At 40.0% G+C, this 15,020-nt stretch overlaps 1 protein-coding gene across 1 annotated transcript in view; it reads left to right on the forward strand.

Annotated features, from left to right (window-relative positions):
- The window catches only part of DIAPH3 (diaphanous related formin 3), a 247,827-nt gene that overhangs the window by 42,824 nt on the left and 189,983 nt on the right, over window positions 1-15,020 (forward strand). Inside the window, exon 9 of the mRNA XM_075139146.1 lies at window positions 255-360. Coding sequence (XP_074995247.1) covers window positions 255-360 — 106 coding nt within the window. The remainder of the gene's footprint in view (window positions 1-254; window positions 361-15,020) is intronic.

The raw sequence follows: 15,020 nt of genomic DNA on the forward strand, positions 1-15,020 counted from the left end.
GGAAGTAGTTATGCAGCCATTCTTTTGCTTAAGATTTTTTAGCATTACTTTTGAGGTATCTTAACCATTGTAATCCAGTAAGTCATTCTTTGGCCACAAAAGTCTCCAAAGGAAACAAGTAATGCTTAAACCTCCTAACTTTGTATGCAGGAATTTGAGGCAGGTGAATACTTTGACAACATGGCTCTTCAGATAACAAAAGAACAGCAATGTTAAATATCTCTCCTAAGTGAAATGCTTTTCTTTTCTTACAGCCTTGAAAAAATTTTGGAAGCTGTAACAGTAGCAGCAGAGGAAAGGAATGTTGATAGATTCTCTCCTATTGTAGAAGGTCTTCAGGATAACTCAGTTCAGCTGCAAGTAAGCAAATTTTTTTCACAAACCTCTGCTACAAGTAAAAATAAAATTACTTATTTTTCTGTATTGAACAACTCATTACAATAAAAAGGAGGAGGGATACTCTTTCAAGTAGGAGTCAAATTTTGGAATGTTGTTTATAATGTTATTTTTTAAAATGCGCCGTGGGAAGATTCAGTGTTGAGAAACACAAGGGTGTTGCAGGTTAATTTGTTGATTTCTATTCACCCAAATCTTACAGACTTTGGGAGTTAAATTTATACTGCCTTTTAAAATAAAGCATGAGTCATATATTCAGATGCAAAAACATTATCTTACTTCTGGCGATATTTGCTGAAACTTAAAGATTAATAATAATAAAAAAGCAAGTTTTTAGGCAACTGCTTTTTATAATTAGTGTTTAAATCACCAGGAAATCTGTCCCTCATGCCCAGTTTATGATTTCATAAAATTGCGCCCAGAGAGTCTGAGGAAAGAAATCTTTCACCTTGTTTTCAGTTTGCTTCAGTTGGATATAGAGTTTACCGCAGAAAGACACAAAGTATTATAGTGCATTTGAATGATCATTATAAATCATTGGTCTAAGAGTGTAAATATTAACTCATATTGAATTTCATGTAATTCAGTTGAACTAACGCTGTTCATAATTGTCATTCTTTGTGAATATTACAAAAATAGTAAAAGATGAATCTCAGATTTGATTCAGTAAGGAGAAATGCTTTAGATCATGAAAATTGTATTTTCCAGTTTCAGGATATTGTACCTAACTTAAGAGAATTTAAGACCCTATATTCTCTATAGAGTATATAAGGGTTTGAGAACTTCCAGGTCCATCACTGCACTTACATGAGATGCCTAAATTTTAATAATATGAAGAGCAGTGCTTCCCTGACTATTCTTTACTAGCTTATAGGTATTCAGAGACCTGAAATTAACAACATTTTTTGAGTGTAAGGCTTCCAAATGTGATCCTGAATTTTCAGGAGTTGCATATATTTGCATGTGTGTACATTTAATAAGGGGAAAAAGCTATCTATAATTCTCTTTTTCTATACAGTTCAAAGAGCACATGAAAACTGCCTTAAAAGCAGCCCCTTACTTTATTTGAAGCAGCAGGTAAATTAAATTAATCCTATGTACTTATCCCTTTACCCATGATGTGTACTCAAATGGGCATTTCGCCCATTACCCCTTTTTAAAAAGCAAATAAATTTATAAGGGCCTCTCTAAATCTTTAAGTATGTCTTGCAGAAGACACCTTAAACTGAAGGTGAACAGGTAGTAGCTCTTTTGGATCAACATTTGGGAATAGGCTTCAGAAATTATAATACCTTGTGAACAGTTGGTGGTAAGCAGCCCCTTTAAGAAATAGAATCATAGAATCATAGAATCATTAAGGTTGGAAAAACCTCTAAGATCATCGAGTCCAATCATCAACCCAACACCACCATGCCCTAAGCGCCTCATCTACACGTCTTTTAAATACTTCCAGGGATGGTGACTCCACCACTTCCCTAGGCAGCCTGTTCCAAGGCCTGACCACTCTTTCAGTAAAGAAATTTCTCCTAATGTTCAATCTAAACCTCTCTTGGCGCAACTTGAGGCTATTTCCTCTCATCCTATCGCTAGTTACTTGGCAGAAGAGACCAACACCCACCTCGCTACAACCTCCTTTCAGGTAGTTGTAGAGCGCGATGAGGTCTCCCCTCAACCTCCTCTTCTCCAGGCTAAACAGTCCCAGTTCCCTCAGCCGCTCCTCATAACACTTGTTCTCCAGACCCTTCACCACCTTTGTTGCCCTTCTCTGGACACGCTCCAGCACCTCCATGTCCTTCTTGTAGTGAGGGGCCCAAAACTGAACACAGTATTCGAGGTGCGGCCTCACCAGTGCCGAGTACAGGGGCACGATCACCTCCCTGCTCCTGCTGGCCACACTATTCCTAATACAGGCCAGGATGCCGTTGGCCTTCTTGGCCACCTGGGCACACTACCGGCTCATGTTCAGTTGGCTATCAATCAGCACCCCCAGGTCCTTTTCCTCTGGGCAGCTTTCCAGCCACTCTTCCCCAAGCCTGTAGCGTTGCGTGGGGTTGTTGTGGCCAAAGTGCAGGACCTGGCACTTGGCCTTGTCGAACCTCATACAGTTGGCCTCGGCCCATCGATCCAGCCTGTCCAGGTCCCTCTGCAGAGCCTTCCTACCCTGGAGCAGATCAACACTCCCGCCCAGCTTGGTGTCGTCTGCAAACTTACTGAGGGAGCACTCGATCCCCTCGTCCAGATCGTTGATGAAGATATTGAACAGGACTGGCCCCAAAACTGAGCCCTGGGGAACACCGCTCGTGACCAGCCGCCAACTGGATTTAACTCCGTTCACCACAACTCTCTGGGCTCGGCCGTCCAGCCAGTTTTTTACCCAGCGAAGAGTGCACCTGTCTAAGCTGTGAGCCGCCAGCTTCTCTAGGAGAATGCTGTGGGAGACAGTGTCAAAGGCTTTACTGAAGTCCAGGTAGACCACATCCACAGCCTTTCCCTCATCCACTAGGCGGGTCACCTGGTCATAGAAGGAGATCAGGTTGGTCAAGCAGGACCTGCCTTCCATGAAGCCGTGCTGGCTGGGCCTGATCCCCTGGTTGTCCCGGACATGGCTTGGGAGCGCCCTCAAAACGAACTGCTCCATAATCTTCCCCGGCACCGAGGTCAGGCTGACAGGCCTGTAGTTCCCCGGATCGTCCTTCCGGCCCTTCTTGTAGGTGGGCGTCACATTGGCAAGCCTCCAGTTGTCCGGGACCTCCCCAGTTAACCAGGACTGCTGGTAAATGATGGAGAGTGGCTTGGCAAACTCCCCCGCCAGCTCCCTCAGTACCCTCGGGTGGATCCCATCCGGCCCCATAGACTTGTCAGCGTCCAGGTGGTGTAGCAGGTTGTTAACTGCTTCCTTTTGGATTATGGGAGGTTTATCCTGCTCGCCGTCCCTGTCTTCCAGCTCAGGGGGCTGAGTGCCCTGAGGATAACTGCTCTGACTATTAAAGACTGAGGCGAAGAAGGCATTAAGTACTTCAGCCTTATCCTCGTCCTTGGTGGCAACGTTCCCCCCTGCATCCAATAGAGGATGGAGATTCTCCTTGGCTCTCCTTTTGTCATTAATATACTTGTAAAAGCATTTTTTGTTATCTCTCACGACAGTGGCCAGGTTGAGTTCTAGGCGGGCTTTTGCCTTTCTAATTTCCTCTCTGCACGACCTAATGAGATCCCTGTACTCTTCTTGAGTTGCCTGCCCCTTCTTCCAAAGCTGATAAACTCTCCTTTTTTCCCTGAGTCCCAGCCAGAGCTCCCCGTTCAGCCAGGCCGGTCGTCTTCTCCGCCCGTTCTTCTTACGGCACATGGGGACAGCCCGCTCCTGCGCCTTTAAGACTTCCTTCTTGAAGAATGTCCAGCCTTCCTGGACCCCTTTGCCCTTCAGGACTGTCTCCCAAGGGACCTTCTCAACCAGTGTCCTGAGCAGGCCAAAGTCTGCCCTCTGGAAGTCCATGGTAGCGGTTTTGCTGGCCCCCCTCTTTACTTCACCAAGTATCGAAAATTCTATCATTTCATGGTCGCTAAGCCCAAGCCGGCCTCCGACCACCACATCTCCCACCAGCCCTTCTCTGTTCGTGAACAGCAGGTCAAGCGAGGCATCTCCCCTGGTGGGCTCGCTTACCAGCTGTGTCAGGAAGTTATCTTCCACACACTCCAGGAACCTCCTCGACTGTTTCCTCTCTGCTGTGTGGTATTTCCAGCAGAAATACCGGAAAGTTGACGTCCCCCACGAGAACAAGGGCTAGCGACTGGGAGACTTCTGCCAGCCTCTGGTAGAATATTTCGTCTGCCTCCTCGTCCTGGTTAGGTGGTCTATAACAGACTCCCAGCAGGATATCTGCCTTGTTGGCCTTCCCCCTCATCCTTACCCACAAGCACTCGACCTCGTCATCACTACCATTGAGCTCTAGACAGTCGAAGCACTCCCTAGCATACAGGGCTACCCCACCGCCTCTCCTTCCTTGCCTGTCCCTTCTGAAGAGCTTATAGACATCCATTGCAGCACTCCAGTCGTGCGACTCATCCCACCATGTTTCCGTGATGGCGACTAAGTCATAGCTACCCCGCTGCACAATGGCTTCCAGCTCCTCCTGTTTGCTGCCCATGCTGCGTGCATTGGTGTAGATGCACTTGAGCTGGGCTGCCGATTTCTCCCCCGACAATGGCGTGCGGTCCCTAGGCTCTTCTCTAGAGAGCCTGGTTTTATCCCCTTCCCCCTTTGAACCTAGTTTAAAGCCCTCTCGATGAGCCCCACCAACTCATACGCGAGAATCCTTTTCCCCCTGTGAGACAGCTGAACGCCGTCTGTCGCCAGCAGGCCCGATGCCGTGTAAACCTCCCCGTGGTCAAAGAAGCCAAAATTCCGCCGATGGCACCAGCCCCTAAGCCACGTGTTGATCCGATGAGTTTTCCTGTTCCCTTCAGTATTCCTCCCTGCCACTGAAGGGATCAAGGAAAACACTACCTGTGCTCCTGATCCTCCCACCAGTCGCCTCAGTGCCCTGAAATCCCTTTTGATCCCTTCGGGACTTCTCTCTGCAACCTCCTCACTGCCAGCCTGTATAACCAGTAGCGGGCAGTAATTGGAGGCCTGTACCAGACCAGGGAGATTCCTAGTGATGTCCTTCACCCAGGCCCCAGGGAGGCAGCAGACTTCCCTGTGGGATGGGTCTGGCCGGCAAATTGGGCCCTCCGTCCCCCTCAGAAGGGAACCACCTAGGACAATTACCCTCCTTTTTTTCTTAGCGGAGGCAGTCGTAATTTGTGGGGCTGACTGCCTCGCCTCGGGCAACCCCGTGGATGGGCCTTCATCTGCGTCCTGGTCTGTCTGGCCCTCAAGATCCAGAGCCCCGTATCTGTTCTGTAAGGGCAACTGGGAAGGTTGAGGTGAGGGAGGCCGGGCAGGGGTTCGCCTGGTGCCCCGAGCAGGGACCTGTGTCCATTCCCCTCCGTCACCTGGGTCCCCTCCTTCTGCCTGGTGGCAAGAGGGCAGGGGATCCTCTGGTTCTTGTGGAGCCTCCGTGTGCTGCCCTTGCCTCAGGGATGGTAGGGTGCGGCTCCACCAATCTATCTCCCTCTCACACTCCCTGATACTCCTTAACCTCTCTAAATAAGTAGATACCAATATTAATGGCAATTGACACGGTTGATATACAGGGAAAAAAGGTCATAGCTGATTATCTCTAACCAGTTAGATCTTTCTTATAAACATGAGCACTTTCATACTTACTGTTTACAGTGTTGCTCAACTCCATTAGTGAGATACCACTGATGAGATAACCGAATCAGTGCAGAAAACTTCAGCTAAGGTGTTAACTGTGCAGTAACAACTTTTATTTTTCTAGGATTATTCTTCGGATATTAGACAAGTACTTTTCTACTAGTTATGCCTTTTCATGATTGTGCTATACCTCCATTTGGTATTTTGTTATCCTCAGGTATAGAAGATAGGAGCATTTTTAAAACTGAGAATTTACTCTAAACGTTACAATTGCAATACTTAAGCTAAATATATTAATTTAACTTTACTGAGAGTGTTACCCTAAAGTTCCTGAAAATAGGTAACATTTTGCTGTTTCATTTGCTGTATCTTATGTAGACATGGAAACTTTCAATGAAAGTTCTCTTTTCTCTTTTTTGAGTTAAACTTCCATTTGAACACGTTCTTTCTGCTAAAAGGCTTTTAGCAGACTCCACAAATGCTTGCTAGATTTCTTTTTTTTAAGACCAGAAAAATCAAGGTTCCTGTGTGACTCAGTTGTAAACTTTTATAACAATGACATTGACCTGGTGGTTAATTTGACAGTGTTTTAATGAGATAGAAGTTTACAGTTGTCAGTTACTTGGCATACTTGCCTTGATTATCTGCTTGATATATGTAGGCTTGCTTTGTGGCAGTTCAATTTGACACTAACAACTGACCTTTTCAATTTTGAATTGACTAACGTTTCTGTTACTTGAAGGCTGAATGTATAAAAAGCCTCAGTATGATGATTTTTGTATTTTTAGTGAAAGCTCTATGTACCTACTTTTTGCATTTGTTGAAACCAAAGGATATTCTCCCTTTTATCTTTCATAAAATCAAAAATTATGGAAAGCATACTTAAATGTTTTTGGTTCAAGACAAGATTGGTGATCATAGTTTAAGAATATAAGTACAGCCAGGAGTAATACTGAGTTTCTGGTTTTGTTAAACTAAGTGTAGTTTAACATCTTAAGCCTATGCTCAAGAAAATGCATACAAGGCAGTCTGGTACCTTGTATACTTACGATGACAACTGAAAAAGTCTAATAGTTTGACTGTTGAATTCACGGAGGCAGGAAATACAACTCTTCTGACACAACCCATTTTTATGTGTTTAAGACAATGATGACAACAACAACAAAAGTTCTGTGTTGTCCAGTTCTTCTCATTCTTCTTGTAGAATCAAATGAATGCTTCTACTCTCTAATCATCATATTTCATCACTGTTCCTCAAGCAGGCAGTTTAATTAACAGAAGAGTGCTGCTGTTCTTCTGTACATTTCTAGTTGCAGATGCCAGCTCCTTCTGATTTTCCAGTTAGAACTGAGAAGAGGTACAATGTTGAAGCAAAGGTGCAATTCTTCCTTTCCCAATTAAGTTGCAATTCTTCTTTTTCCAATTAAGTTCCTGAAAAATAAGCACTGATCTTCCCTGTGGAAACCTGCAGGTGTTTCATGCCTGTCCTAGGAGAGGCATTTTTGTGACAAAGTAGCATTACCCTCTCAGTATTTTTAGTTGTCAGGGAATACCATTTCATCTTTCTTTTTCATCTAATAATATGAGAATGTGAGATGGTACGGTCTGTGATATTTTGGTTAGCTGAATCACTTGGTGATTCTTGGTTCTGTGCTAATGAGATCCTTTCCATAACTACGTATGTAGATGAATCAGAGCAAAATTCACCTCATCTAAATGTAGAGACTGAGAATATTTAAGATCCATGTAAATGTATATGCATGTGGATGGTACATCTCAAAGTCATTACTAACAATTTTTTCTCTTTAGCAGGGGTAAATAATTGATGAACATCAATATAGTGTCTGTACCAAAGCCAAACCTACAGCCAGTTTACTACTGACAAGCAGAATTTAACTAAATAAGCATCATCTTTACAGACTTTTGTACAAATGTATACTTGCAGTAAGAGTGAGAAAAGTGAAGCAGAAAATCTTATTGCAGTTCCTCTTACTCAAATGGGCAAGATATGACATAAGATGATACTTACCACATAGTTAGTATTGATTGTCTTGTCTATGCAAGGAACAAGCTGCTCTGAGCTACTGAGATGTACCTGACATTTTCCTCCAGAAAAGGACCAGGTATATTCTGTCTGGTCTTCAACTGGGGAAAATGCAAGATTAAAGTACAGACTGTGGAATCCTCAGAAAATGCATCCTGCAACTTGATAGACATCACCGGTTAGAATCGCAGAGGATTGGAATTTCAAGCTGTAACTTCTCACGTAGAATATAATGATATATAACGATCTCATTGGTCTAGTTTCTCATGGAGGAACGCAGTCAAAATTTTGATATTCCAGGTGAACTGTATCATTGTCCGTGCAAAGTTCTTCCCTACCAAAAATAATGTGTGTGCATCCATCAATATACGCCCATCTCTTAGATAAACATGCAGAGTCAAGTATTGTAGATTTCCCTACCATGTGGCAGCAGGGTGTTAAAAGCATTCCAGACGGAATAAACTTGTGGACCTGAAAGCCCTCTGAAAACTAATATGGTGGACTATACTTAGCTGTAGTTCTTTAGAGATGAAGAAGGGAACGAAACATCTAACCAGACTGCCAGGTGAAGTGAAAGATTTGCTCTTGGCTTTTCCCTGAAGAAAGGAAAAGTGCCTCTACATGCCTTCACTGCATGCCTCTTGTAAACAGCAGGATGCTCTCAAGATGTAATTACTGTTTGGGTTAGAGGTACCCTTCAGGAAAGAGTACTTAGAAATTGCTGTCCTCAGCACCACAACAAAATTTTAGAAAGTACACCAGAGAGCTGTGTATTACTATATGCCTTTTGCTGTTAGAGCCTAAAATAATTTCACTTCTTCAGGCATCTTCTCAAGGGCAGACTGACCTCCACCTACAGAATCTACAACTCTTCATGAATTGGTTTTAGATATAGACCATTTGCCCAGAATGTTTTGCTCACAACGACTTCTGCCTTCCTAGGAAGCTAATTTACCTATCTTCACTAAACCTCATACTACCTCAGCAGAAGTACCTCTTCATTTATTGAAGATGAGAGACCTTTTTTGATATGGACACTGCTTTCTCACCTTGTGTCCATGGCTGAAAATTCAAAAGGCTGTCAGTCTGTTTACAGAATCTTATCCAAGGTAATTAAGTATAAAAGAATGCAGTTTAGGGCCCACTCATCTGGAGTGCAAGACGTGACTGATTGTTGTGTGTCCCAAGAGCTGACATTTATACAGCTGTCAAGTGGAGCATCACAGACATTTTACTTTCGTGTTATGTACTTCGAGAATTGTCAAGGAATGATGTTATATTTGTGATAATTGTTTTTCAATTTTTGCTTAATTAGGAACATTGAAGAAAAATAATTATGAGTGGATACTCCTTGGAATTGTGTGTAGTATGAATGCATGTAGAGACAAGCACTTGAAGAAAAGAATTGCTTATCTGTAGCTTCCTTTCTCCCTTATGAAGTTCTTCCAACTCTTTGGACTCTGTTTTCTCTTTGGTCTGACACTTTATTAGCAATATTAGAGACTGGACAGTCTCTTTTTGTGGAAGAAATTACCATATCTGTTATTTCTACTGCATTTCTTTGATTAGTAGCCACACACTAGAAGCAGGGAACAAACTCATTGTTTGACTATTGTTAGATCTGAAGTCAGTACTGCTTTCTGGTAATTTAATAATTCTAAATACCAATCTGTATTTGAACGTTCAGAATTTTTTAAGCATGTTGTTAAACAGATTTAGCACTACTTTAAGATGAGAAAGTCATAGTCTGGTATTTTTAAACCAAAGTCACGTACCTCTATTTTCATAATTTAAAAAAAAAACGTCATGACAGACTTTACTTTTTGTTTTTCTGAGGCATTTTTGCGGTTGAGACTTTCTTCCGAAACAAATAGACACAGATGGAGGTAAAATATCAGACATTTAAAACTTTGTAGATTAGGAACAAATGAGCTTTCTAAGTAAGTGGAAAAAATCTTTCTCTTTAACAATGTAAGATGCTGAATAGCATTTAGTCTGCAAGTAAGCCAATCCATCAAGCATTTGAGCTAGATGTCTAAACTCTCATGTAACCAATGCAAATCCAAGGCGCAATTTAGTTGTGCACGCATGAACTTCAAATGTCATTTCAGATGCCTTTGTAGATATGACACTTTAGGAGATTCCCACCCTTCTGGATTGGCATTTGTAAACCAGATGGGACACACTTGAAGCTGCTGTAATGGTACTTTGTGTACTATTTGTTCATGTTTAAGCTGATGAATTGGGTCCCTAATCAGTAAAGACAATGGATCTTAGACTGCCCTGGTCACTCCATGTGTGTCATAAAGAAGATCTTTTAGAATCTAGAATCTTAAAGAAGAGCTTTAAAGAAGAATCTAGTAGGCTACTGATTAACAAGAATGGGAGCTTAGCTATGCATATAGCTACATATAGATATCTCTCCTCATATAGGCATCTAAATGCAGGTATCTGAAGCTTGAACTGTGTTGCCTTGGAAAACTCTCGAGAATTCCGTTTGAGTTTATTCCCGTGCCTTACGCAGACACTAACTGAACTAAGCTTGTTACTTTTTTTAATTGACTTACTGTCAAACATAGGGTAATATTCATATATTATTTTTCCAACTGCAAAGTTTAGGATAGCAAAAAGTTTCTTTGCTCTTGAATCTTCCCTGGATTATTCGTTAAAACTGCCTTGTAATAAGCCACTGGGATGCTGTTCATCAAGCTTAAGAGGGGTATTTTTCTCTTTTTCTTGGTTTTGGCATATTTCCCCAAAATCTGACTTTCCAGACTGCACTGTTACTAAAATGTTCACAAGCTTGTTTCTCTTCTTGATAGAATTTAACACATTTTTTCCATACAGGTTTTAGGTTTGCTAAACAGATCTATCTTGCTGCAATTTACTTCTAAGTGAATGAATGAATTTCAAATTATTGCAATCATGTGTGATTTAAGTATTATATGCTAACTACTAGATATTGAATGGTAGTTTCATTTGGAACATGTTTTAAATGTTTGTGATCTAGTAACATGTTCTTGCTGTTGTCTTTATCATTAGTCTTGTTCAATTTTTAAAATTTTTTTTTTTTTAAAGTTTTCATGAAGCAAATTACTCAAAGGTAGATGTCTAAGCAATGCCTTGCTTAGACTTGTGTTTGCTTCCTCTTGTGTAACCTTTTCTCATTCAGCTTTTTGTGGACTTCTGTTTGGAACTTTCACTATTACTTTGTTTCTGTATTCCTATAGAAATAGTTTGCTAACATAATCCAGTAGATCTTTGTCTTGTTTATTCCAGGAAAGCTAAAATATGTTCTGGTTATGAACTTCAATCGAATCCCCACTTGATCAAATTTGACTGAAGTACTAGAATAACAGTACTTTTTACTGATGTGTTTCTTGCTTTGCATTGTCCTATCTTGTCTTTGTTCTATTTGAATAGCACATGTGCACATATACCTTGTTGATTTGGCAAATTAAAAGAAAATACCTTTTTTTTTTGGCAGCAATTGCATCTGTAGATATCCTTTCATCTAAATTGCATTGCTACCTCAAAGGTAACTGTAGTTTGCTCTTCATCAGGATTTTCACAGTAGCTATAAACAAAGTAATACTTTGTTTAGTCGCTGATTGCCTCTTCATTGATAGTTTAAATCAAGTGTCATAAATGCTTATTCCTTGCTTAGTAGTCCTTTCACATAAAGTTTTGCATGAAAATATACTGTGTTTTAAACTGCTGATAACAATGACAAATGTTACAATTCTGATGTAATTAAACAACATGGAGTTTGACTTTATTTGAAATGTAAATGTAACCTTGCAGTACTGTACTTTATTACTGACTGTATGAAAGTGTTGTCCAATGAAGTCTACAATCATAGAAATGCCTCACTGATGTTAACAGGTGTACAGGTGTTGGTGGCATCTGTCAATGTACTGAATTACTGGTTTTGAATGGCAGAGCTAATTGAATAAAGCAAATGCAATTGAATGAAGGACTCAGTACTCCAGAGATATAAATCAGTGATGGTATAACTGGTTTCAACTAAGTTAGCTCAAAATGAGGGGAAGTAAAAATTTTCATCACAGCTGCTGAAGAAAAATACAAATACTGATAAAGTGGATGGTTTGGTAAAGTGGACCCATACCAAAACAAATACAAAAAGGTTTAAGAATAAAGAATACAGCCCGTACTTAGATAATAAGAGAATATATTCTGTAAGGTATTGTTGCACTAAATTTTAACTGTTTTGGTTGCCTGCATTTTCTACCATTTGTTGCATCCAAATTACAGACGAGGCTGATCAGATGCAGTGTCAAAACGTGGTGGAGAAACTTGTGCAGTTTGTGGGCCTAAGGAATATACCTTATATTCAAAGCCGATAATTTGTTGTTAGTCTAAATGAAGTCTTAATAGTCTAATCAAATTACTCTCAGTAGTACCAACACATGTCTCTGCTCGCATCCCATGCCTCTACTTTTCTATGCTGCATTTTATTTAGGGTCATATTGCTATCTGATAGTTATAGAAATGTCTGTAACAGTAAATTTTGTCCCACAAACTTGTACAAGGCTAAGCAAAATCTAAAACTAATGGGGTGGTAGTCATTCTGTTACTAGACAAATCCTGTTGCAGCTAAATAAGCCAAAACAGAGCTCCAGGCAGGCAAGCCAAGTCTTGATAAAGCCTGACAAGTCTGGAAGCATGTGGTGTTAGCTTAATAGAAAGCACGTAGCCTGTTACTAGCAAAAAGAACTGGGCTACAAGGCCACATGTTCTGAACAAGATTTTAAAGGACATGACAAACAAATATTGAATATGAGGAGCTTTTTCAGTGTCCAAAAATACTTGGTTGTGCAACAGGAGAGTCCTAATTTCTTCTCTGTTGGGTGCTGTTAAGACAATTACTGGAAGGTTTTATTCAGTCCACTTTTGAAAAGGGGACTGGGCACCTGAGGTGGTTTGTAAATGTTTTTTATTGTTGTGTGGGGTTTGGATGTAGGTAAGTCTGAGGATTTTATTTTTATTTATCTTTTGGTATTTGTAGTTTCCTTTTTTGGGTTTAGCACCACTTTTTGTTACTTAATGTAGAGTGATGCTTCAGCAGTGACAAACAAATATTGCAATAACTCTTAGAAACAGTACATGCACAGAAACAGGCTTCAGCAGTAATACAAAGGTTTTGCTTGGATTTATTTGAAGAAAATAAATTATAAGTTAACTAACTCATATTTTCCTTTAGATTTCTAAAATACTGTAGACATGTACAGAATCGTATTGCATAAAATTAGGGAAATAACAGATTTCAGGGAGGAGGAGTGTCATAAGAATAGTTCTGACAGGCACTACAGAGGTGAAGAATCCACCATGACAGTTAAAGCCCCAAATTGTTATCAATTTAGCAGCTTTCCAAGTGGTTTGTTCAGAGAAGAATAACTGAGGATTGTTTCTTATTTGTAATTTTAAAGAAGCCCCAAATCTGAAAGATCTTTCTCAAGGAAACATATTTTATTTGAGACAGAATGGTCAAGGTTGTGGTCAAGGTTGTGGTCCTGTTACCTATATTCCTATTTAACTGAGTTCTTTTAAAATTGACTGCTAGTCAATATATAGGGCCAGTACCTTTCTGAAAGAAAACACACCATAGGTATATTCCTCTTCAATATGTGTAGGTTTTTTATTGTTGCTTATTAGGTGATGGTGTAATTGATCTCACTGTAAAGAATATGGAGAAAGGACATGAACAGGTTTTCTTTGCCTTTCAGTTTCTAGCCTTATATGTGATTTACTTTTTATTTTATTAATATTTTTGTTAATTTTTTACATGCTACACACTTTGCTAGTATAAAATAATATAAAGTGAGAAAAAAAGTAGCAAGGAAACATTACTTCAACAAACGTTGATACAGCCAAATAATTTTTGAGCCCTAAAAGCTTTTTTAAAAAAAGAAGCTTCTAAACATCAAATTTAATACTATTTTTTAGTATTTTGGAATTTGGCTACTTAACATACTGTTTTCTAAATTTTTCTGATGCTTTTGACATTACAAAATTTTTTATTTTTTGAAGTCCAGACTTAGGCCAATCATAGCATTCTTGCCTGCTCCTTGAGCCTTTCAAACAACTTTCATGGATTTGTGAAACAGGATTTTGCTTTGTAAAGCCATGTTGCATTTACTCATATTGTTCATTTATTCATGTTGCATTTTTTTATGTTACTCATTAATTTTGTTCTCTATTATACTTTCAATATATTTGCACTGTAGAAAAGTCAAGCTGATCAGTCTGTAGTTGTCCAGATCTTTCCAAAAATGTCCTTGTCAATATTAATATAATTTCTGCCATCTTCCTTTTCTTGGATGTCAACGTGCTTTTCAATAAGAACTGAAAGGCAATAGCAAGTACTAAGGTTATTTTGTTCTCAATTTTCTTCAAAACTTTTGTGTGAATGCTCTTTTGTGACTTCTCATTGTTGGCTTTGTTTTGTAAGTTCTTCTGCCAACCCTTGAATTTGTTTGTGGCTCTGTTATACTTTGAGAACTCCTTTCGCACACCAGTAGAACATCTGATGAAGGGTTGTTGTGGCCTTTGTTTTCTTTGGGAGACCTTTTCATCATGATCTTTTACTGGCCCTACAGATTCTTTGTTTGTCTTCCTTCTTTTGTTACCTTCAAGGAAAAGGATGCGTTAATCATAGATGCTTTTTGCAAGTTGTCCTTTAAACTTTTTTTTTCTCTCTTTTTTTTTTTTTTTTGGTCTGCTTTAATACAGCTTCATGTTCAATCAGCTAAAGTTTTGATTTCCCTTCCCCCCAGACTTGTGTTGTTTTATTTTGTTTAGATGTCGTAACTTGAATAATTATTATCTAAGACTGGAGTAAGTTACAGAAGTCTATCTTAACATTTTTATGCCCTTGATTTAAATAACTGAATTTAGTGTGCTTTGTCCTATTGATGTCAGTAAAGTAAAAGCAGTAATTTTCTTTTTTATTATTATGCAAATCTAGGTATTTGCATGTACTGAGTTTCATAGAAGTTCTGAGGGAATAGAACTTAATTTTAGCTCTTCATTCAAGTAAGAGGAAGGAGTAAAGCTTGTTCCCTCTTCCGATTACTGTTTTTAAGTTATTGTTGATACAAGGTATGTTGTATGATGGAGTAAGGTAAGAATAGATGCTGTCAGGGCAGCTTTTCTCCAGGAGAGGTGTTGGATGGGTTAGTACAGTGGTTCCAACCATACCATGCCATAGCATTCTCTTTTGTCCTCTCAGGTATCTCTGGAAGTTGGAGAGATGGTCCCAACTCCTGGCGCAGAGTTGTGGGGCCTTTAGGGTTCTCCCTC

This window comes from Calonectris borealis, chromosome 1 (assembly GCF_964195595.1).
Source record: "Calonectris borealis chromosome 1, bCalBor7.hap1.2, whole genome shotgun sequence".
Classification (NCBI taxonomy): Eukaryota; Metazoa; Chordata; class Aves; order Procellariiformes; family Procellariidae; genus Calonectris; species Calonectris borealis.